General features: G+C 42.2%; 1 protein-coding gene across 1 annotated transcript in view; it reads left to right on the top strand.

The window, feature by feature from the left end:
• Nucleotides 1-26,014, top strand: part of ACSBG1 (acyl-CoA synthetase bubblegum family member 1) — a 33,743-nt gene that overhangs the window by 6,706 nt on the left and 1,023 nt on the right. The window contains exons 3-12 of the mRNA XM_075273823.1: nucleotides 2,789-3,009; nucleotides 8,307-8,395; nucleotides 15,772-15,892; nucleotides 17,135-17,215; nucleotides 18,664-18,813; nucleotides 20,666-20,842; nucleotides 21,151-21,332; nucleotides 21,986-22,219; nucleotides 24,895-25,112; nucleotides 25,846-25,985. Coding sequence (XP_075129924.1) covers nucleotides 2,789-3,009; nucleotides 8,307-8,395; nucleotides 15,772-15,892; nucleotides 17,135-17,215; nucleotides 18,664-18,813; nucleotides 20,666-20,842; nucleotides 21,151-21,332; nucleotides 21,986-22,219; nucleotides 24,895-25,112; nucleotides 25,846-25,985 — 1,613 coding nt within the window. The remainder of the gene's footprint in view (nucleotides 1-2,788; nucleotides 3,010-8,306; nucleotides 8,396-15,771; nucleotides 15,893-17,134; nucleotides 17,216-18,663; nucleotides 18,814-20,665; nucleotides 20,843-21,150; nucleotides 21,333-21,985; nucleotides 22,220-24,894; nucleotides 25,113-25,845; nucleotides 25,986-26,014) is intronic.

Here is a 26,014-nt window from a genome sequence, read left to right as displayed (position 1 = left end):
GAGATATGACATCTATATGTTAAAAAAGGACTTTTCATCACCTCCAACAAGTCTAGGTCTTTCCATCATTGATAGGAACTGCTCCATTGATTCTGGCACAGTTGGAATTTTGTTCTCTCTGCTCCAGTATTCCTGACCAATTAATGCATTTAAATTTGGTGTCTGATTTGGTGGAGTTATGTAAAAGCCGGCAATTCCGGTGATTCTGAGCTTTGATAATTGCTCCCTCTGATTAGAGCTGTGGTTCATGCCCCCTGCCTGACACTGCCCTTCTGACATTACAGAACATATATGGCGCATCAGACTCCAAAATTACCGTAACTGCACTTGTTGCTCAGAACAATGGAGGCTAGAGTGAAAATTCCAACTGTACTAGAATCAGTGGAGTGGCAGCTATTAACAGATGCTAAGAACTTGAATCAGTGAAGGTAGTGAAATTCGGTCTTTGTCTTTCATATCTCTGTATTTAAAATTACACAGATACATTGTAATGTAACTTTCACTGATAGAATCAGCAGAACATGCAAATTATGCTAAGTTCACATTGCATTGGTTGTCTATTAAAGGACCAGAACAACAGACAGGTTGACTGCTAAAGTAGCTGTGACCTATAAAGCATTGTCGACCATGTCAGATCACGGAATCGCCCCCTTTGTCGGATCCTGCCTCCCACCACCCAACTCGAGCCGTATGATTATGTCTGAAATCTGCCTCTGGTCAGCGATGTATTTTTAACAAAGGCAAATTTTTCAGTGCACTGGGAGTGTGGGAAATCTGTGCTGGCTGAGGCTCAACTTATTAACAGTATTGCAGCACAGTTCCAAGTATAAATTGCTAAATGGCAAAGCTCATATGATGATGATTAAGAATAAAATAAAAATAAAAAAACTCTAAAATAGTAAATATAATTCTAGAATAAAATAACTAATTGTACAAATATTATTTTGTTTTTTTGTTTGTTTTTGGTTTTTTTTTTGGGGGGGGAGAGTTGTGTTAAATCCATCAACTCATTGAAAATATGTGGTATCTGCTATGAGGTGACCTGAGATGACAGCCTCAGGTGGCATCTCCTGGCTTCTTTTTTTTTTTTTTTCAAATGGCCACTATCTTTTGGATTGTTTTAATAGCTAATGCTAGGTTCACACCTGTGTTCGGCACTCTGTTGTGTGGTTTCCATCTTCTGCATGCAAGAAGACAGAAACCACAGACCGGGTCTGGCCGTGAGCGGCGGTGAGCATTTTATGCTCTCTGCCGCAAAACAGTTTTTTTTTTTTTTTAAACCGGACACAGAGTACTGCATGTACGACTCTGTGTCCGGATTAAAAAACCCGGTTTTGCGGCGGAGAGCATAAAACGCTCATCGCCGCTCACGGCCGGACAGCTTTCTCACCCATTGAAATGAACGGGTATGAAAGACTTGCAGGTTTCCGTCTCCTGCCTTTGTTTTGTGCAGGAAACGGAAACCTGCAGAATGGAGACCGGGCGCAGATGTGAACGAGCCCTAACACTGTATTTTACATACCAATCCTGCTCCTGTCCAGTCTAGCCACTGCTTTTTCCTCCAGGGAGCTGTGCAGCATTCTTCAGTGTTTCTGCCTCTAGGGCAGAAGCAAATGCTGGATAGGACAGGAACTGGGATCAGTGGCTAAAACTTAACCAGCTACCTGGTTGACTAATTCAATAGGTAGCGGCCAAACATGTGCGGGACCAGGGGAGGTGTATGTAGAAACAACAGTTATACTCTACTAAGCATCCAGTGCTCCTTGGGCATCTTCTGCAGGTCTCTTCCAGACTCTAGCTGACCTCACCTGTGATTGGCATTCAGCGGTCATGTGGGGGTCTCCGCTGTAATGACACTAGGTTAAAGAGTCATGACATTGACACCCCCCACTTGACTGCTGAGGTTCTATCACAGGCCTTAGGTATTTGATGTTAACCAGAGGCCAAAAGAGGTCTGAATCGGATGCCTGCAGACCGCTGTACACAACGAGGATGCCTAAGGGAGGTGAGGCAATGTGAGTATAACTGTTTATTGTTTTTACTCGCCTACACCAGCCCTCCCCTTTTTATACTCTTTGGTAAAATCTGATTCAATACTTGTGCATGCTGAGTCAACTGTCTTACCCAATACAATCTTGATGCCAAGTACCCAGGCAACATCCAAACCTAAGACATTATCAACGTTTAGGTACAATGATCGTTACCCAACTTCACTCTATACACTGCCCCACTGTAAGTCAGGGAGTGTCACCTAAAGTGGTGCATACTTTGTGCCAGAGTGGGTATCCTGATGCCACAGGCATGACCCAAAGTCAAACCCCCCCCCCCCACCCCCATATCTGATCAGGGACTTGTTCTTTGAAGCAGAGAATCCAATCAGCCATTAGTAACGCTCATGGGATACTATCCCCTAGGCACTATCTATCCAACTCTGCAGCTTTCTCCAGTCTGTGGCTGGCAAGTAATGTCCTCACTCATAGCCATCTCCTTGTGTGCCAGTCACATAGTCAGATTTTGCAATCATTTTGAGCTGTTATTTCCTGGGTGTAAAAATTACATCTTTGGCTAGGCCAGCTCATTCCAGATACAACATGGCATTCACCTATATAGCTGGACAGGGTTACAAGCAAATAAGTTTTATAACTATACATTCACTGTACAAAACTGTTGCTTCTATTATATATGTGTGAGCATATTTTGTGTTTATACAATGTATCTTATTTTTCACTTTTAACCATGCCTATATAATGGTGGCTCCCTCAATGTAATATGGGGTTTCATTTTGCAGAAGAGAAATTATGGACCACACTTGCCGATGGGTTAGTTCAACTACGGATTGACTCTTCCTGTCCTCAGAGACCGATGACTGTGCATGAAATGTTCTTGGAATGTGTGGATAAATATGGCTCTCTAAATGCACTCTCAAGTAAAAAGGATGGTCAGTGGGAACATATTACATTCAAGGAGTATTATCAACTGTGTCGTCAATCTGCCAAGGCCTTCTTGAAGGTAAAGTAATTCTTAAATATATTCTTTAACATATATATATCAGTATCGGACTGGGCTGCCTAGGGGGTCACTGAAAAAATTAATTCATACAGCTACATGCAAATATTATCTGACAAATTCCTAAAATGTTGACAACTCAATATTCTCAGTATTAGCTTGCTGCTTTTCCTTTGAATCTAACGGTTTCTGTACTAAGGGCCTGTCGGTAGTGAGCTGCCTGGCTCTTGCTTTGAACTACTGCCATCTTGGCTCTAGTCAGATACTGTATGTGCCCAAATCGCAGCAGACCTCAGGCAGTAGCACAATGCTGTAGGAAAATTCAGTGATCCTGTAGTGATACTGGGAAGATGGTGCCCAAGGAAGAAAGATGCTGGTAGTCTGCTGTGCACTTAGATGTCATATAAGCCACCCAGTGTGTTCACAGTATATAAAATATAGTGGGTAGCTTCTCAAAAAGATCTGCCCAGTATATTATACTGAGGCATAGCATGGTTGGGATGCTGTATGATCAGCATCTGTATGAAGCGCAATAAGTGTACAGTCATACCAGGGTGAGCTAGTGGCCCTTCAGGGGATTCACTTGTTCACCTATGGGCCAGTCTGTTTCCTGTTTCTCCATCCAGCACCTCCCTAAGGGAGATGCCTCCCTAAGTACTGTACAATTAGAAGAGACCAGTTAATAAACAGTAATTAAGAACAATAAATCAACTGTGGATTGCCTAAAAGACTGGAGAGACTACTCTTGTGGGGGTTGTTTTGTTTTGATATGTATAAGAGTACAGGTTGAACTCCCATGAGTTCTTAATTTCCTTTTCCATTTTGTTTAAAAACGATTTCTGTATTCGTGTCTGTAAAGTTTCAATCCCTTGTCCGAACGACCCTACACATGAGCTCTTAGGCTGTATTCACACAGAGTAACGCCAGGCGTTTTTTGTGTGCTTTTTGCACATAGCGCCGCGTTAACGCGGCACGATGTGCAAAAAACACACAAAAAACACCTGGCGTTACTGTGTGAATACAGCCTTATGGTGTTTATAGGTTAGTGTATGGCTATGTACCATTATTTGGTGTTCCCTGTGCTTGCTGAGACTGTGGGCATCTCCAAGCCATTCCGTGAGCATCTGGGAACGTGGTGTGTCATGGCATCTCCCGGACTAGTATTCTATACTATTATTGGTTAACATTCACACCACTAAAACAGTCAGGGTTCAGGTGTCTTCCTGCGTGCTGCTCAATTGCCTTCTCACTCCTCATTCTTGGAAGGGTGTTTAAATGTTTGAAGTGTCACAGCAATGCATTTAAAGCAGACCATTTATTGGCACTTCTGGGGCAACACGGTGGCTCAGTGGTTAGCACTGCAGCCTTGCATCGCTGGAGTCCTGGGTTTGAATCCTGCTAGGAACAACATCTGCAAGGAGTTTATATGTTCTTCCTGTGTTTGTGTGGATTTTCCTCCCATACTACAAAGACATACTGATAGGAAAAAAAAAAGTACATTGTGAGCCCTTATGGGGCTCACAATCTACATTTAAAAAATAAATGTAATTAATTGGCACTTCTTCCAGTTAAGGTAAGCTGCCTTATGTCCATACTTACCTGCTGCATAATACTTTCTCTGCTCTCAAATTTTGCAGCAGTATATTTAAACAGGACCTTTCACCACCTCCAGCAACTCCAATTCTTTGCATCCCTCAGTAGGTGCAGCTCCACTTATTCCGAAGTAATTGGAATATTTTCTCTATCCCACATGGTTCGCAAGAAATTATTCCTGTTATTTTTTGCACAATCATGCTCACTGTCAGGAGAGTGGTCTCTGTCTGTGCCAGCCCAGAACCACCCACCTGACAGTAAACATAATGAGCATATTGGAAACTCAAAATAACTGCACTGTTTGCCCAGGAATGGTGGGGGTTAGAGAAAATATTCCAACTGCTTCAGAATCTGTGTAGTGGCACCTATTGAAATAAATAGTGTGTTGGATGAAAGGCCCTTTTAATAAGCACCTTTGCCAGATAAGGTAACCTGTCTAATAGTCATATTTACCTTCTGGATGCTGCGTATACTTTTGCTCAGATTGTGTTTTTGCTTGCCTTTTGTGTAATCCTACAGCATGGCCTATGCTGTGCTAGTGTTAGCTGCTTTGCTCTTTGGTGTTGGGTATTATAGAGCACGTAATCTGGTTCATATATTATGTCATGTATCTTTGTGATGATGCCTGCTGTTCCCTGATAGCCGGTTACCGCCACTCTCAGGTGACAGTTCATTGCTAATGGTCTTCTCAGATCTTTCCCAAATTCAGTGCTTTGCCACTCACATTGGTGTGCTGTCAACAGACAAGCAGGAAAAACACTATTTGTTTACCAACATTTTAACTTCCGTGAGTGTACAGGCAGCACAACTTCCCATCTATAACTATATATTCATTGCAACACGTGTGGTATGGTTTTTATGGGCAATCCAGTTAATCAATTTATTGTTCTTAATTACTGCTTATTAATCGGTCTTCTAATTGTACTCAGGGAGATATTAACCCATTGATGTGTTACCTCCACACTTAAAGATTTCAGTAAGCAAATTTTATCTAGTCCTCTTAGAAATTAGGGGAAAAATATATGTGTAAAAAGAGAGATTAATTTTCCGCCATCTTGGTCTACGTACTCCATTTTGTTTTTGTATATTCTTCATTATATAACAAGCTGTCTCTCATGTAGCTTGCTTAAACCTTCAGATTTGCAATTCTGCTCTTCTTATTTTGGTTAGAAAAGGTTAAAATGTCCATAAGTATATCATGTTCCATAACAAGATGGAGAATGTTCACAAGTTATGAAACCAGTTCTAATCTGTGTAGCATCGTCTAACTATGAAGGTCACGGCATCCATTTTAGCAGTCTATGCAAATACTTACATAGGACTAAAATGGTGGACACTGACAATCATGTGTTAACTCATGAATTGCTCATGCACGTATTTATCAGTTGTAAACGCCCACTCTGTAATCTGATCAATGATGATTCATATTTCTATGTGATGTGGTTTGTTACACTCAAATTGGCATGAAGCCGTTATTCCTCTATATAAGCTAATGACATGTAATAAATTTTAGAACATTTTGATATACAGCATCTGAGTGTGTATCTTTGTGTTCCCCGAGCTTGGCAGCCATTTTGTTTTAAAAAAAACTTTTAATTTGGAACCGATGACATCCACTCCCTGGAGTGTTCCCCCAACAGTAAAGTATAAACGCAATGAAAACTGAGATTTACCAATTTCCTTAACAGAGTTAGACTGTGTAGGGACACAACTAGAGATGAGCGAACACTAAAATGTTCGAGGTTCGAAATTCGATTCGAACAGCCGCTCACTGTTCGTGTGTTCGAATGGGTTTCGAACCCCATTATAGTCTATGGGGAACATAAACTCGTTAAGGGGGAAACCCAAATTCGTGTCTGGAGGGTCACCAAGTCCACTATGACACCCCAGGAAATGATACCAACACCCTGGAATGACACTGGGACAGCAGGGGAAGCATGTCTGGGGGCATAAAAGTCTCACTTTATTTAATGGAAATCCCTGTCAGTTTGCGATTTTCGCAAGCTAACTTTTCCCCATAGAAATGCATTGGCCAGTGCTGATTGGCCAGAGTACGGAACTCGACCAATCAGCGCTGGCTCTGCTGGAGGAGGCGGAGTCTAAGATCGCTCCACACCAGTCTCCATTCAGGTCCGACCTTAGACTCCGCCTCCTCCGGCAGAGCCAGCGCTGATTGGCCGAAGGCTGGCCAATGCATTCCTATGCGAATGCAGAGACTTAGCAGTGCTGAGTCAGTTTTGCTCAACTACACATCTGATGCACACTCGGCACTGCTACATCAGATGTAGCAATCTGATGTAGCAGAGCCGAGGGTGCACTAGAACCCCTGTGCAAACTCAGTTCACGCTAATAGAATGCATTGGCCAGCGCTGATTGGCCAATGCATTCTATTAGCCCGATGAAGTAGAGCTGAATGTGTGTGCTAAGCACACACATTCAGCACTGCTTCATCACGCCAATACAATGCATTAGCCAGTGCTGATTGGCCAGAGTACGGAATTCGGCCAATCAGCGCTGGCTCTGCTGGAGGAGGCGGAGTCTAAGATCGCTCCACACCAGTCTCCATTCAGGTCCGACCTTAGACTCCGCCTCCTCCAGCAGAGCCAGCGCTGATTGGCCGAATTCCGTACTCTGGCTAATGCATTGTATTGGCGTGATGAAGCAGTGCTGAATGTGTGTGCTTAGCACACACATTCAGCTCTACTTCATCGGGCTAATAGAATGCATTGGGCAATCAGCGCTGGCCAATGCATTCTATTAGCTTGATGAAGCAGAGTGTGCACAAGGGTTCAAGCGCACCCTCGGCTCTGATGTAGCAGAGCCGAGGGTGCGCTTGAACCCTTGTGCACACTCTGCTTCATCAAGCTAATAGAATGCATTGGCCAGCACTGATTGGCCAGAGTACGGAATTCGGCCAATCAGCGCTGGCCAATGCATCCCTATGGGAAAAAGTTTATCTCACAAAAATCACAATTACACACCCGATAGAGCCCCAAAAAGTTATTTTTAATAACATTCCCCCCTAAATAAAGGTTATCCCTAGCTATCCCTGCCTGTACAGCTATCCCTGTCTCATAGTCACAAAGTTCACATTCTCATATGACCCGGATTTGAAATCCACTATTCGTCTAAAATGGAGGTCACCTGATTTCGGCAGCCAATGACTTTTTCCAATTTTTTTCAATGCCCCCGGTGTCGTAGTTCCTGTCCCACCTCCCCTGCGCTGTTATTGGTGCAAAAAAGGCGCCAGGGAAGGTGGGAGGGGAATCGAATTTTGGCGCACTTTACCACGCGGTGTTCGATTCGATTCGAACATGGCGAACACCCTGATATCCGATCGAACATGTGTTCGATAGAACACTGTTCGCTCATCTCTAGACACAACCCGACTGGCAACACCCAGCTGTCAATATATCAAGAAATGGCTGGAGGGAATAATAGAGGAATTGGAAGAGTGCTAAGAAAAGATGGTGCAGAAAGACTTTGCACAAAACTCATAATTTTGCATTTCTGAGCTGTGGAAGGATGGTTGACAATAAATTTGTGCAAAATATTTAATCACTAAAATACTGTAACATGACATACAGCTGATAAATTCCATAACGTTTGAAAATAAGCTAGGAATATATATCCTTCCATGAGATCCCATGCCATACAGTATTTTGTCTTACAAATGAGTTTGATCTTTGTTTCTTATTTTTTTGCAGTTGGGATTGCAGCGATTTTATAGTGTTGGCATTCTTGGTTTTAATTCACCAGAATGGTTTGTTTCAGCTGTGGGAACTGTGTTTGCGGGGTAAGTACAATTCTTGACTTTCATTGTGTTTTGGCACAGGCATACTGTTGGTGCCGATGATGTGGTGTCATGTTGCATAACAATGAGGGCAGTAGGCTCAAAATGTAATGGCAGTAATAAATCTATTGAGGGTAGCAACAGGTGCTGTATTCAGGCATGCAGCAGGGGCAGTAATTAGGGTTGGGTTGTGCTGCAAATGCAATTAGACAGATCTGGTTGGCAAACCCTGCAAAGGTAAGCACTGCTGGAAGGAGATGTGACCTGAAAGAAATGGTGGAGAGTTTTCAATACCCATTTGATGGTGCTGCTTGATCTTAAAGGGGCTCTATCAGCAAAATCATGCTGATGGAGCCCCACATATGCATGAATAGCCTTTAAAAAGGCTATTCAGGCACCGCTAAAGTTATATTAAACTACCCCCCCCCCCCCCCCCCCCCCCGGTTTTAAAATAAAACCCTTAAACAGAATATGATCAACTTACTCATCGTGCATGGTGGGTGGGCGTTCAGGGTCCGCTGTCTTCTTCAGCCATGCCTCCTCTTCCAGCGATGTCCTTGGGTCCCATCTAACCAGATAACTGACATTGTTAAAAAATGGCCCGGGTGCATGTGCAGTAGCCGTAGTAGAAGCAGCATGCTACTGCGCATGCACCCGCGCCATTTTTTATCAATGTCAGTTAACTAGTTAGACGGGACCTGAGGACATCGCTGGAAGAGTAGGCGTGGCTGAAGAAGACGGCGGACACTAAATGCCCGCCCACCGTGCACGATGGGTAAGTTGATCATATTCTGTTTTAGGGTTTTACTTTAAAACGTCGGGGGTGGGGGGGTTGTTTAATATAACTTTAGCGGTGCCTGAATAGCCTTTTTAAAGGCTATTCACACATATGTGGGGCTCTATCGGCATGATTTTGCTGATAGAGCCCCTTTAAAATAAAAGAATTACTTTCCTGTGAAAGTATAAATGTGACTTGTTGTGTACAGTGTCCCTGTGATATAGAATAAATAAGCAGAACATCTAGATCAGAGGTACTCCATACTTAGTGAAGGTGACCACTGACCAGTATGTCATCTGGTGTAGGTCTGAGCTGAACAGTAGCCAGACACATCCAGTATTTACAGTAGTTTTATTTTGGATCATAAGATGTTGGACGATAAGATTAGGAAATTAATTTAACATACTCTGGTGGCCAAATGGAGTAGGGGTGCAAATCTCACTAACTAGTGGGCACTAAGGAGCTTTAAACTGCGTGGGAGTACTACTGTAGCAATATGCAGTGTGGGGGCACTAATGGGGCATTATACTGTGTGGGGGGCACTATGAGTTAAATGGTCCTTAATTACTTACACACACGCACGCACGCACTCTCTATATTGCTAAGTTAGTGCCCCTCACACAGTCATATTCTTTCCTCCCATATTTAAATGCTCCTTAATCCCCCCCCCCTTCCCCCAACACAGTATATTGCTGTTGGAGGAAGGAATATGACATTAAACTGTGTGAGGGTGCAGTAAAGAGCATTATACTTGGGGGGGGGGGGGGGGGGGCAATAACTTGGTATTACATTGTGGAGAAACACTAAAGAGCATTATACTGTGTGTGTGTGTGGGGCATTAAGGAGCTTTATACTGTGGGAGGATTAAGCGGTATTAAACTGTGGTTGGGGGCACTGACATAACATTGACAATCCCACTAAAACTTGCAGTGAACCAACCAGACATGACTGGGCTATCAGATTATTTCTGCTTTTAACATCTTGAATATTTTGGTGTTTTAGTGTAGCTGCTCTCAAGATTTTAGACTTCTGGTTGTTAGAAATTGCTATTTAGTCTATCTATAGCACTTCCTTGTCAGATGTGACCTTAGACATTATTTTCCTCCTTGCCTTGCAAACCAGGAAGATCAGGTTGATAAACTAATTTGTAATCTTCTAGGGTCCCAGGCAAAAACTCCCACATTAGTAGACATTTATTTTTATTCACTTAAAGGGATCCTATCATTCAAACGCCTTTTTTTTTTTTTTTTTCCTCAGTAACACATCGGAATAGCCTTAAAAACTATTCTTCTCTCACCTTTCGTTGTCTTCTGCGCGCCGCTGTTTGTTTGAAATCCCGTTTTTTGTCAGTATGCAAATGAGTTCTCTTGCAGCACTGAAGGCGGTCCTCAGCGTTCAAACAGCACCAGGGGCATCCCCAATACTGCCAGAGAGCTCTCTCCAGTGCCACCTCAATCTTCGTCAATAACGACCTCTTCACCCGTTGTCTTCCGGCGCGCAGGAAGTCAAAATTCAACGCATGTGCAAGTCGGCTCTGCCAGCGGGCCTCGGGCAGAGCCGACTTCACATGCGGGTGGCCATTTTTTTGTGGTCGCTTATACGAGCATGCGCAGTACGCTCATGTAGTTCTATGGCTGCCCACATGTGAAGTCTGCTCTGCCCGAGGCCTGCTGGCAGAGCAGACTTGTGCAGGCGTTGAATTTAGGATCCCTTTAACATGGACAAAGTGGGGTTGCCATATTTTTGAGAACAAGTGGGAGGGTTGTACCAGAAGTTGCTCAAATAGACCTGAAAGTTAGCATTACAGACATATCACAATAGTGCTAAAGGGGAATTCTTGGGACAATGTATTTTTGAGAACGCTACTTTCCTTCTTGACATGCAAATCAGGGAGACTAGGTTGGTAAAGTAAAGTAGTCATGTCTACTCCTCTTGTCCTCTTTTCTCTTTTTGGTAGAGTTGGAAGGGACCTCAAGGGCCATCGGGTCCAACCCCCTGCGAGTGCAGGTTTTCCTAAATCATCCCAGCTATATGTTTATCCAGATTCCGCTTGAAGATTTCCATTGATGGAGCGCCCACCACCTCCCGTGGCAGCCTATTCCACTCTCTCACTCCTCTCACTGTCAGAAAGTTTTTCCTAATGTCTAATCTGTATCTCTTTCCCTTTAGTTTCATCCCATTGCTTCTTGTACTTCCTTGTGCTAATGAGAATAGGGTAGATCCCTCTGCACTGTGACTACCTTTCAGATATTTGTAGACTGCTATTAAATCTCCCCTCAGCCTTCTCTTCTGCAAACTAAACAATCCCAGTTCTTTTAGCTGCTCCTCATAGGACATGGTTTGCAGACCTTCCACCATTTTGGTTGCTCTTCTCTGGACTTGCTCCAATATATCGATGTCTTTCTTGAATTGAGGTGCCCAGAACTGTACACAGTATTCCAGGTGTGGTCTGACCAGGGAAGAGTACAGCGGAATAATGACTTCTCTTGATCTAGATTCAATGCTTGTCTTAATACATCCCAGAATTTTATTAGCCTTTTTTGCAGCAGCACCGCACTGTTGGCTCATGTTGAATTTGTGATCTACTATTATGCCCAAGTCCTTTTCCCCTATGCTATCACTTAGTTCTATTCCTCCCATACTATATATGTTTTTTACATTTCTGTTACCCAGATGTAGAACTTTGCATTTGTCCCTGTTAAATACCATTTTGTTCGCCTCAGCCCATTGTTCCAGTGTGTCTAAGTCCTTTTGAATACACTCTCTCTCCTCTCTAGTGTTGGCTATTCCTCCTATCTTCGTATCATCTGCAAATTTTATGAGTTCCCCAATAATTCCATCGTCCAGATCATTTATAAAGATATTAAAAAGTACTGGGCCCAGAACAGAGCCCTGCGGCACCCCGCTTTTGACTTTCTTCCAGTTTGATGTGTAGCTATTTAGTATTACTCGTTGTGCCCGATCATTAAGCCAGTTGTGAATCCACCTAACTGATTTTTTTGTCAAAGCCATACTTAATCATTTTTTCAATAAGAAGGTTATGTGATACTTTATCAAATGCCTTACTGAAGTCAAGATATACTATGTCCACGGCATTCCCTTGGTCCAACCATTCAGTGATTTTGTTGTAGAAGGAAATCAGGTTAGTCTGACAAGATTTATTGGTCATAAAGCCGTGCTGGCTCTGGTTAATTAATGCCTTCCCATCCAGGTACCGAAGTAAATGTTCCTTGACAATTTGCTCAAAGATTTTTTTTCCTGCTATCGAGGTCAGACTTACCGGCCTGTAATTTCCTGGATCGTCCCTTTTCCCCTTTTTGTAGATGGGAACAACATTTGCCCTTTTCCAATCTAAAGGGACCACTCCTGTTTCCCATGACTTACCGAAGATTATAGCAAGGGGTTCTGTTATTTCCTCTGCTATCTCTTTCAGGACTCTAGGGTGTAAATCATCTGGTCCTGGGGACTTGGTTTCCTGTAACTTGGCCAAGTGCTCTCTTACCAGACCTTCGCTTATAGTCAGCTTGGAGTCCTCCTTCCCCTCATCTCCATCACCATTAATGTCGATATTTCCATTAGTTTCTTGGGAGAAGACGGATACAAAATATGAATTTAGTAGCTCCACCTGCTGTTCCACCATGTTAACTGTTTCTCCTTTGTCATTCTTCAGAACTCCTAAGTAAAACGTACACCTCAGGGCTCGTTCACATTAGCGTTCATCTGTCCTTATTGCAGGTTTCCGTTTCCTGCATAAAACAGATGCAGGAGACGGAAGCCTGCAGGAGACTTTCTCACCCATTCATTTGAATGGGTGAGAAAGCTGTCCGGCCGTGAGCGTTTTGCGCTCTCCGCAACCGAAACCGGGTTTTATAATCCGGACACAGTCTCACATGCACTACTCTGTGTCCGGATTAAAAAATCCGGTTTCGCGGCGGAGAGCCTAAAACGCTCACCGCCGCTCACTGCCGGACCCGGTCTATGGTTTCCATCTTCTGACATGCAGAAGACGGAAACCATAGAACGGAGACATGAACGCAGGTGTGAACCTAGCGTCAGTAGGCATTTATTCTTCACAAAGTGGGGGTGCCATGTTTCATGGAACTGGGAGGATAGTAATAGAAGTTACTCAAATCTACCCAAATGTTAACATTACCAACATATTACAATAGTGCGAAAGGGCAGGGGTTTTTTTTACCTAGTTTTAATTAAAGAATTACGGAAATTGCAGGTCAGCTATATTTTCATAGTTGCGAAACAGATTTTCATATACACATCTAGATCTTGGATAACTTGTGAACTAAATTTTTAAACAAACTCTTTGCATGTCCATGGCACATATTACTTAGAAACACATCTCAGCGCACATTATATACAAGCATATGCTCTACATAAACAATAGTGTCATTTCCATAATTATTTTGGGTTACATATGACTCTTAGGGTGCATTCACACTGAGTAAACGCTAGCTTATTTTGTAGAGTAAAATTACATTTGTAAATTTTGCTATCCCATTGACTTCAATGATATTTTTTTACAAGTGTAAAAATACGCCTGTAAAATATCATTGAAGTCAATGGGATAGCAAAATTTACAAGTGTAATTTTACTCTACAAAATAAGCTAGCGTTTACTCAGTGTGAATGCACCCTTACTAGCCCAGATTTCATGGAATTGTGCTCAGTGAATGACGTTTATTAGGTTGTGCAATAAACCTCTTGAATACCTTGACTATCAATGATTTTCTATATTTGCCTTTTAAATATATAGAGTAGGAGGGGGGGGTTCACTTTATTTTCTGGTTGTCCTTCATACGATTGCTGGTTGACTAATGATGAATAAGTTATGACATGGAATGCTGCATGTCTGGTTATTTGATGCTTTTACAACAACAGGTATAACTACTTTGCACAACATACCTAACCATGCATGTGACATTAGTATGATAAATATGAAGTTTTTCCAGTGCTTTGACTTTATACTAGAGAAAAATGTCACAAATCAAAATCAACAGATGCTTAGGAAGAATACAGTGATTAGTAATAAGAGGAATAGGGAGGTACAGTAGGACCCCACAGTAGTTCTTTTATTAGTATGTAGGGGCACAGCCGGTGAGGTTGTCCTAATGTGTTATGTAGGCCTGAGCAAGAGGATCTGCTGGAGCTGTCAAGGCTGTGTGATCAATGAAAGACTGACACTAATGTGAACAGAGCCTAAGGTAGTCTCAAAACTATAAGAGGCATTTAAGACTCATGCACACAGCAAAGCTCTATATACAACACAAAGGATCTAACATATGTCTCTGTAGGTGAGGTCCTAATCATTTCAGAAAAGCAATAAGCAGGTCACTACATCTTGAAGTGGTCCTGTATAGTTGGCAGCTGACCAGTGGCGTAACTACTGGGGTAGCAGCTGCCACAGGGCCCTACCACTGCGTAAAGAGCCCTATTTACTTACCAATCCTGGCAGGGGCCATCCTGCCCAGCTCATGTGACATCCTGACATCATTGAAGATTAGAAATGAGCGAACACTGTTCGGATCAGCCGATCCGAACAGCACGCTCCCATAGAAATGAATGGAAGCACCTGTGACGCTGACTTGGCCGGCGTCACAGGTGCTTCCATTCATTTCTATGGGAGCGTGCTGTTCGGAGCGGCTGATCCGAACAGTGTGCGCTCATCTCTATTGAACATGGCTGACACCACCAAGGACTGCAGCTGAGCTGGGGATAGGTAAGGGACTTGTTTTTTTTGTTTGTTTGTATCCCCCCAAAAGTATAATAATTGTTCATTATGGGGCATAATACCGTGTGCAGGGACCACTATGGAGCATAATAGAGTGTGCAGGAATGCGGGGGGGGGGGGGGGAGGTCGGTTGAAGCCGTCGGTGTTGGGAAAGGGGGGCCCCCGCCATTCCTAGTTACGCTTCTAAAGCTGAGCATAGGCCAGAAAAATGCTGATGCGAAGCACCAGAGCCTTAGGCGAATGAATGAAATAATTGAATAAAAGTTTTTTTTGATGGGAAAAGGTCAGAAACAGGCAGAGATAGTACACAGACAGTCAGCAAACAGGAGTAAAGTCAGAATACAGACCAAGGTAATCAGAGAATCAGACAAGAATGCACATGAAGACTCCCTCCCAGGAAGCAGATCAGGAATAGTCCTGAGGGCTGAGAAAATATAGATGGGCTAGGGCTGCTTACACAATGGGCTAAGAAGTGCTTACAGGTGGACATATTAGCCCTACAAGTTGCAGGAAGGATGGCTGCTCCCACCTTAGAGGCAAGCCCAGTTGTATTAACAGCAGAGTTACATACTAATGATGTGCACTGTTGTTTGGGTCTTCTGGTGGATCCGAACAATGGAAAACTGTTTGTGATTATACATGGAGACTGGTGGACCCCACAGACTATGGGGTGCAGATGTGAACCCAGCCTTACACAGAAGGATGGAGACACGGGAACCACAGTGTCAAGCAGTGGTAAGATAGTAGCTGTGTGTGATTCTGTAATAAAGACTTGTGCAGAGCATATGATTTCTCAGCAAACTGGTATAAATTAACATGCATATTTATTTATTTATTTTCTCTCCACTGTATGCCTTAGGGGAATTGCAACTGGAATATATGCAACCAACTCCCCTGAAGCATGCCATTATGTTGCAAGTGACTGCAGAGCAAACATTATTGTAGTTGAAAATCACAAACAGTTGGAGAAGATTTTAAAGGTAAATATTTTTTCCCCATTTCTTCCTCTGATCTAGATCAGCAGATTCAGTCAGAACCATCTCGTGTACACCAATAGTTTTCAGAAAGGTAAGAGCCTTAAAGGAGCTTTTCCACAAAAAAACGCCTAGGGCTCGTTCACATCTGCGCCCCGGTCTCCGTTATGCAGGTTTCCGCTTCCTGCCCGAAACTGGACAGGAGACAGAAAACTGCAGTCATTTTTCAAACGACTGTGAGCACCGGTGAGCGTTTTGTGCTCTCTGTGACAAAACTTTTTTTTTTTTATCTGGACAGAGAGTCAGACATGCAGGACTGTGTCTGGTTAGAAAAAAAAACAAACAAAAAAAAACAAACAGTTTTGCCGCAGAGAGCACAAAACGCTCACTGGCCATACATGGTCTGACAGGTTTCCGTCTTCTGTTTGCAGAAGACGGAAACCTGAAAATGGAAATTGAGCGCTGGTGTGAACTCAGCGCATCTCTTATGCATAGATGCTAAGCATCCAATTCCTGACACCCCCAGGAATCAGGATAACTTGGGACCATTCATATTGAACATACAAGGGAACTTTTGGTACCCTATTCTCTTGATCGCTGGGGGTCGATTACTGCACACCCCTAATGATCTGATACTCGTCCCATATCCTGTGGAGATTTCATTCAGCCCAGTGACGCAATGTAAAATCTATTTTTTTCCCAAAAGTGGCAACCATTACTGGCAGTTATTGCCCTGTGATAAGTTTTTCACTACTTCTCTAGCTAGTTCTGGCTTAAGGCCGGGGCCCTGCATGGGGGTGTTTTATAGTCCCTATAAAGCAGATGGGATTCTAGAGAATCCCATCCACACATTGCAGAAAAAGCACAAAGCAGAAATGCTGTGACTTCTAAAAAAAAAATCGCATTTTTGGAGATTGCAGCATGCCAGCTATAACTATGGAAACGTCTGTGGTGTCCCCATAAGTATAATTGAAGCAGAAAAAGTGGTCTTTGGTTAGATAAGGGGGTGGTCTGCTTAGGCAACTTCTATAGAGTATGAGGGGAAAATCTGTCTTCTGGGAAGTGTCACTGTATATGTATGAATCTTGTTCATGGTTAGGTCAGATGTTTCAGTCTATTATTTGGCTGGTTAGATTGAGTTTGTGAGTACATATTTAATATCATTCATTTGACATAAAATTTTGAATATATTTTGACTCTTTCGTTTTGGCCAGTTAATAAAATATATTAAATTTTTTTTATTTGCAGATATGGGAAAATTTGCCGCATCTCAAAGCTGTTGTACAATATAAAGGCGATTTACAAGTCAATCGTTCAGATCTATACACGGTAGGTGGCTAATGTATGTTCTGAGGGCACTGAGATCATATAGTTGGCAGAAAACAATGACATACAAGCACAACCCTCTCCTATCTCTCGCCAATTTTTCTCATTTCTTGTCGGACAGTGAAATACGAACATTAGACTGTGTATAGACACATCCAATTCAAGTAAGGCTGGATTCACACCAGTGCTCACTCTAAGTTCGGGGATTCTGTCTCCGAATTCGCTTGAAAGATTGCAAGCAGGACTTCTCTCCACATTTTTTGGGGTTGGAAACCTGGCTGACTCAAACCCCCCCCCCCCCGCACCCCATTCCCCCCCCATTATAGCCTGAGGTCCATGGGTAACCACTCTTTGAGCAGATTGGGTTTGTTATTCGGGTCCCCAAAGTGGACCTGAAAAACGGAAACCCCAGCACAAGTGTGAACCATGGTAAGACATAATGGATTGTAATGTATGTGCAAGATTGTTCATATGCAAATATATAATTCTTGCAATATTTTGGGCTTTCTACATGTAAGCAATACCACAGAGTAGAAGAGTGCAGGGTCACCACGCTTCTCCAAGTTTTTAGATCTGTTTGGGTATAGATGTTAGGTGATCGTCACATATGCACGTAGTGTGCCTTTTGGGTGACTGTGGATGGCAGCGTATAACCAATATGCGACACAAGATTGAATTAATAGATAGCAGGTAAGTAATGGGTTATACCTAGAGATGAGCGAGTACTGTTCAGATCAGCCGATCCGAACAGCACGCTCGCATAGAAATGAATGGACGTAGCCGGCATGCGGGGGGTTAAGCGGCCGGCCGACGTCAAAGCGGAAGTACCAGGTGCATCCATTCATTTCTATGGAGCGTGCTGTTCGGATCGGCTGATCCGAACAGTACTCGCTCATCTCTATACCCAATTAACTATATCAGTTCCACACTCACTCAGAAGGGAATGAAATAGAAAATTGATTCAAACAGTGAGTATTTTATTTGATAACGCATTTCAGGGCAGATGTTTTAGTGCAATTTCTCTTTTTAGATCTGATGAAGGGGTTAAGCCACTTGTGTGACTTTATTGCCCCGAAATATGTTATCAAATAAAATACTCAGAAGAGAATGAAACAATAAGTTGATTCAAACTGAGTGAACACTGAACTGATATAGTTAATTGGGTATAACCCATTACTTACCTGCTAACATAAGAAATAAGACTAGTATTTATGGGAAATACAATAGATGGGCAATTGGTTAAACTGTTATATTTTTCAATGGCTTTTCATTGGTTTTTGTTATCTTCTGTAATAAGATATCACACTATAGCAATTTAACTAACTTCAGAAGTTCAGGTTAACTCTGCTACATCTGTATATGTAGCACAATATGATACGTAAAATGGTGTATAGTCTGTAGATTCACATACAACTAACAGTAATTCCGCTTTTTGTTTTATAACTTTCTAGTGGAAAGCGTTCATGGAACTAGGAAATGACCTCAGCGATGAGCACCTGGATGACATCATACAATCTCAGAAACCAAACCAATGCTGTGTCCTTATCTATACCTCTGGGACCACTGGAAACCCAAAAGGGGTGATGCTAAGTCATGATAATGTATGTAGAAGATAAACGTATCCCTGACATCAGAACCTAACTTGCTGTACTGTTTGACTAAGCTCTAGAATGTACTTAGGAAGATATCAGGCCCTTCTTCAGAATTACTTCATTCTACATAATGAGGATTCTACTAAAGTCTCATTGATAGAAAAAGGAAAGAACTGGGTTTTTACAAACTGTGCTGTTGGTTCTACAGAGAGGAAAGGAGTACGATTATATAGGTGTCAGAGATGTTATATTGTTTAAGTCTGATTAAGATTTGGTATCTCCTCATATTTTAATGAATGATCTCTCTCTTTAAGAGCTTAATACATACCTCCCAACCGTCCCGATTTCCACGGGACATTCACGATTTCGGTGTCCTGTCCCGGTCGGCGGGAGGTTTGTCCCGATCTGAGTTGAATACATACGCAACTAAAGTAAGGCGCTGTCACAGCTCAGGTCCTTGCTTTGTCGCAGCAGGGATGTGTAAGCGTGATGTGATGACATCACATCGCGCCAACAACTCTGTTAGTTAAACTGCAGAGAGAGCGGCGGGGGAGTTTGAGGGGTTTTTGTGTTAAACATTGATGTGGAACATAATGAAGGGGGTCCATGAAACTGGGGGCAGAGATGGGGACCTTAAACTGGGGGCAGAGATGGAGGGTGGACATGAAACTGGGGACAGAGATGGGGGAGGGGGGGTCATATAATTTACAGGTGACTGTAGGAGGATTATACTGTGTGGTGGCACATGAAAATGAGAATGGGCGGAGTCAACATAAGTGGGTGGAGCTAAATTTGCTATACACGCTGCACGCTTTGTCCCTCTTTCAGCTCTTCAAAAGTTGTGAGGTATGTTAATATGGAATGCTAGCTAGCCTCTCAACTGTTCTTCATCCATAGACCTAATACTGTATATACATTTCAGGGGGCTCAACATGCTTATTCAGGGGATCTACAGGAAGATTACACACATATTTATCAGAAAATCGCACATGTAGGTTTTATCCTTTCACTTGTATAAACAGACAACCCCCCCACGCACGCACGCACGCACGGACGGCATTAACACATCACACATGCTACAAATGTCATTCCATCTAGTACTGTATCTCTTTGTGAACGGGGTTCTGCAATGTACCCGATCCCACAGCACCTATGAAAGTGCACAGAAGCTGTATGATTCCTTAGAGCAGCTACCTCACTGCACTGCTGTTACAGGTTCTATTGGACACAATGCATATGGAGAAATTCTCTCCCAGAGGCAATGTTTGGAGGTGAAGTAGAATCCATTGTATTCTATACCAGAGCAGAGTGATGCAAAAGCACAGTCACTTGAGTATTCAAGTTGTCTCGAGTAGTGGTTCCCAACCTGCAGCACATGTGAATATGTACCAGTAATGAAAACCACTGTAACCAAGGATTAGGCCATGATACTACATATGGAGGCACTGTGTGGGAGGCCACGATATTACACATAGGGGGGCATTACAGTTGAACAAAGCTTCAAACAAAGCCTTATGTTATCATTTATAAGTGATTGCTAACTTGGTTACTCGGTTGGGACTTTTGTTAGTAGGGAGTAGTTGAAAATGTTGAGAAATAGACTGAGAAATAACTAATTCTATAACTATTGCTCTAGAATTGAGTCAAGACCCCAACTGATCATTAAAACAAAAGGCCTCTGGTTAATACCATATCCTTCCAGCTCATACCACTCTTGCTCAGCTATTTCTTGAATCGAGCTGAAAGGGCACTACAGTTCAGTTTTGTCTTAGTGGACATCAATACCAATGCATTTACACTCCAGAGGATTAAATAATCAAATTGCTATATTACTTTAATGTGTCATTGCTCTTGCACACAGATCACCTGGACAGCTGCTCATGCCAGCCGCGCTGGAGACATGCAGCCTGCAGAAATCCAGCAAGAGTCTATTGTCAGTTACTTACCACTTAGTCATATCGCTGCTCAAATATATGACCTGTGGACAGGAATCAAGTGGGGAGAACATGTCTACTTTGCAAATCCAGATGCTCTAAAGGTATTCTCTATATGTATTACCAACTGTTTCAGTAGTCATTTCTAGGCATTGGACAATTGTTGTTAGGCTTTCCTTCACCAATCACCTACATCAGGGGTCAGCAACCTTCAGCACTCCAGCTGCTGTAAAACTACAACTCCCAACATGCTCCATTCACTTCCATGGGAGCTCCAAGAACAGCAGAGCAAGTGCGTATGCTGGGAGTTGTAGTTTTACAACAGCTGGAGTGTCGAAGGTTGACCGCCCTGACCTTGAATTTTGTTTAGAAAGTTGAGGTATCAGTGCTAACTGCCATCTTGTGATAACAGGGGACCCTGATAGATACGCTAAAGGAGGCACTACCCACATCTCACATGGGAGTCCCAAGAGTCTGGGAGAAGATCATGGAACGTATTAAAGAGGTGTCAACACAAGCTGGAGTATTCAGGAGAAAGATGCTGTCCTGGGCAATGTCTGTCAGCCTGGAAAGAAATTTAAGTCCATCAAGGAAGTATGATATCTTTGAAAAAAAAAAAAAAAAATATATATATATTTTAAAAAATAAATATATATATATATATATATATATATATATATATATATATATATATATATATATATATATTTTATAAAAAGTTTTGCCTGAAGTTTATGTGGCTTTTTGTTTTGTGTGTTTTTTTTCGTTTTTTTTTTTTTTTTCTTCTTCCTCCCCTACATTGCTTTTCACAGGAAGTCCAGAGTTTTCCTCTGCAGACTGCCTGCTTCGATTGTATACCTATAGGGCAGTGGTTCTTAACCAGGGTTCGGTCGAACCCTAGGACCTATGCACGGTTCATTTTGTGTACCAGTAAAAAAAAAACCCAAAACAAAACATATACCCATGTCTTGAATTTGGAAATTAATATTAATCTCCAGAATATGATCCTACATTCCGTGAATGATAGTAAATGGATAATATGAGTTTCACCTCTACAAATCTTTGACACCGCCCATATTATATCTAGCGATAAATACAGCAGTCGTTTCATAGTTTTCCTTTGTCGGCTTCAGTGGCCTCTACACTAGACTAGAAATCCCATTCATCATCCTGAATTTATTTGTATATTACTGTATCTACAAGGAAATATACAAGGTTTTAACTGCTGGGTTGTCATGTGTTCTTAGTGGTGAATTGAAGCCGTTTCTCCCAGCTATGGCTGATTTCTTGGTCTTGTCCAAAATTCGCAAGATGTTGGGTTTTTCCCACTGCCAGAAACATTTCTCAGGTGCAGCTCCAATCTCTGCAGAAACACTGGAATTTTTCCTGGGACTCAATATAACGTTATATGAAGCTTACGGCATGAGTGAGACTTCAGGACCCCATGTAATGTCTAGCCCTCACACCCATCGCTTCCAGTGGTAAGTGTTTTCTACAATTCTGCAACTTCTCTTCTAAGAGCTTTTATTGTTAACATAACCTGATATTGAAGGCTGACCTTTAGTCCTTTAGATATGTTGTAATTATAACATTTTGCTACAGTACTTTCCAAGCAATAAAAAGTGCTGCTAAGCAATCTTATCCATATGCCAACCCTTCAGAGGGGCAAACTGCTATTGCTTAACTGTATTGTATAAACAGATTAAAGAGTAACTACATCGTCCTATACAAGAAAGGTTCCATATTTAAGATCTGCCTGTATAGATGTCAGATATATTCTTGTGGATAGATAATTTAGTTACCTGAATGAAAGATTGTTGTTTTGTTTTTTTTGTTGTTTTTGTTTTTTCCCCCTTGTGAATTGGTGCATCCATTGATATTCTGTGGATTAAAAGTTTGCCTAATGACAAAAATAAGACTTGAATTACATATCTGGACAAGCTTTAGTGCTCACTTGCCATATTTGTAATGGCAACCATAGTGAGTGTTGTAAGTACTCGAATGGAAGAACTTCTGCAGAACTCGCAACTGCCATTATTAAATGTAAGCTGAGTGAAGACTGGATCAGACATTTTTCCAGCACACCCAACAGATGCTTGATCAGACTGAGATCTGAGGAATTTGGAGGCCAAGCCAAGAGTCTTTGTAGTGTGGTAGATCACATTATCCCACTGCCTTACGTAACGCCAGCGTGTATCACAGCCGTACACGCCGGCGCTACAGCAGGGCTGCCGAACACTTCCCATTCATTTCTATGGGAGCCGGCATGCGAGCGCTCCCCATAGAAATGAATGGACTGCTTTTTTCCATTCATTTCTATGGGGAGCGCTCGCATGCCGGCTCCCATAGAAATGAATGGGAAGTGTCCGGCAGCCCTGCTGTAGCGCCGGCGTGTACAGCTGTGATACACGCTGGCGTTACGTAGTGTGAATAAGGAGAGTCCCACAGGAAAAAATCACTGTGGGAACACCAGAGGTGACAACTCATCATTGTTTTTCCGTAGAACTTTTAACAGAAAGTCCGCCGAGGTTTCCACTGTGGACGCTTTCCTTCCATTATACCTATTGGGAAACCGCCGTTGTTTCCATAGGTATAATTGACCTGCTGCGGTTTCCAAATCGGACTGTTTTGGAAATCGCAGCAAATCTGCTGTGTGTATTTTTCTGCAAAGTTTATGCTACGTGGGGTCCCAGCCAAAGAGTGTACTTCTGCAAAACCTTTTAAGTGGAGATAGGAGTCTAACATTCACATGAATGCCCAATATTGACTAGAAAAGGTTTTCTATCAGAACATTGGCACAAAAAGTTAGAAAAGAAAAAAAAAAAAAGATTCAGATCAGACCAGGTTCATCCAATGAACAAACTGTGGGGAATTTGTCACTTCCTCTATACCAGAAAACTGGTGTACAGGAATGATATTTAGGTACACATCTGCCACAAGGACCTTTTGTGCACTTTCGATGCTGATTTAATGAAACTTGCACCACTTTACTAGTGTTAGAATGGAATCTGGTGTAAATTTCCATTCTGGTGCTGGGATCTGCAATAGATTTAGAAGATGCAGCTTCATAAATCTCAGTCTCTGAACCAGTCAGGATGTTTATGAAGACTGGCATACAAAATACTAGGCTTAATAAATTTGCCCCACTAACTTGGTGCATAAGTTAGCTTTGTAGCCTGTGTTCTCACACCTTGTTATCTTGGCATCAACTTTCTTAGCTGTTTGCCTTACAGTAACCGAAACGGTGTACAGTTTCCTTCCTTTTCACTGCTAGAATGTCATGCAAATAAACATTCCACACCCTTGGCTGCTGTTATCACAGGCAGAGAATCTCAGATTTAGAGAGAAAGATTCCAGATGAAATCTAAAAGTTCTTAGAATTGTCCTAAGAGCAGAGGGGTGGTGCATAACAGAGGTTCACATGAGGTGGTACATAAGTTTCCTCTGGGTGTTACTTTATCAAGTATGTAGAGGAATTAATGGGTTTTAAGTGTCATGTACAGCCAGCATTATTCCTATGTCTATTTCACCCAAGAAACTCGGTCCTTCTAGTAGCCAGATTTACCGGCTTGAACTACATGCTGGGTGCAGGACTCCTAGCATTCTAGTTATCTTTAATGGTAGGGGTCCCTACTTCCCAGCAACATACTGTCCCATACCAATTACAGTACTGTACATTGCTGGGAGACAAGGACTTCTTGCCTGCTTTAACTGCCCCTTCTGACAGTGCATAAACCTCAAGAACAGTCAAGATGCCTCGCAGGCTGATGTGGAACTACTTCAAACTGAGTTGTTTCTGCACACCAAGATGGTCCTCACTCCCTGTGCTGGTGGTAACCCCTTGTGAAGTGCTGTGTCCTTCTACCAGTGAAAGTGAGTGACCTTGCAGGTCACAGAAAATGACTGAGTCATATTTAGCCCACAGGTCTTGAGTTTGATACAGTTAAAAGAAAAAATAAAATTGCTAACAAACGTTTTTCTGGCCAATTTAAGACTGAGCACTTGTCTTTATAGACTACCAGTGATTCTTCCACCTCCCAACATCTCTTAAATCTGCAAATAAACTTACAAGTACCTACAGCAATACTTAGCTAACAGATTAGATAGTTGATTTCTTCCATGTTTTAATTTTGCTTGTACAATGCTATCATTACAGCTGTGGCAAGGCTGTCCCTGGCTGCCAAATGAAGCTGGTAAACAAGGACTCAAATGGAAATGGAGAAATCTGTTTCTGGGGGCGGACAGTCTTCATGGGCTACTTAAATATGGAGGATAAAACTAGAGAAGTTTTTGATGAGGATGGCTGGTTACACTCAGGAGACCTTGGGAAGATAGATTCTGAAGGCTTTCTGCAAGTGACGGGCAGAATTAAAGGTACCATGTAAATGCACAGTATGAGGAAATCCAAGTAATGAAGTGTGTGGAGTTTTATATATGCAAAATACTGTATACTAGGGTAAATTCTTACTCGTTGATCCATAAGGTATTATTGGGTTATGAAAAATATGGAAATTAAAATATTCATGGAAAAATAGATGCAGAAAAACCTTCCAGAATAATCAAATATCAGTCAATGTTTTATTGGCTTACATCATGGGAGAAGCTCATAGTTAGGTTTAAGCTGGATCTCTTGCAGTTCCATCTTAGCTAAGTGTGGTTCATCTGTGCGTTGGCCTCTGAGGGATGGCCCTGACATCTCTTCAGGTGTCTAAGAAATAGTCCGACCCAGACTTGTCTGACAATCCTTTATATTCATGAGAAGGGGTGTTCCCCAACATCCTTAAACCCTTTCTAGCTGTATTTGAAAAACGCTAAAATAAGTGTACCCTTACCACACCCATGTATTCTAGGATAGTGTTGTCAGCAGCCCATAATTACCCTTGAATGCCATGAATATTGTAATCTAATATTTAACCGTATAAAATCTTTAACCATTCTTACCTCTTGCTATTAGTCTTTCATTATAAGTGATGAGGTTTGTTTGGTGCTCGCTTTGAAAACGCTAAACAAATCCTGTACCTATAAAAGTAAAATTTACACAGGCATTGACTTTTTTTTTTAAATTCTAGAATATAAAATACTGTTTGTTTTTTTTCTGTATAAACAGAGCTGATCATTACTGCTGGTGGTGAGAACATTCCTCCCATCCCAATTGAAGATGCTGTAAAACGATATTTACCAATTGTTAGTAATGCAGTGCTTATAGGTGATCGAAGAAAGTTTCTGTCCATACTTCTCACCCTCAAGGTAGTGTACACACAGATAGCAGCTAGATA

Source organism: Leptodactylus fuscus, chromosome 5 (assembly GCF_031893055.1).
Source record: "Leptodactylus fuscus isolate aLepFus1 chromosome 5, aLepFus1.hap2, whole genome shotgun sequence".
NCBI classification, from domain to species: Eukaryota; Metazoa; Chordata; class Amphibia; order Anura; family Leptodactylidae; genus Leptodactylus; species Leptodactylus fuscus.
Note: the sequence above shows the minus strand (reverse complement) of the source record. Positions and strands in the feature narration are given on the sequence as shown.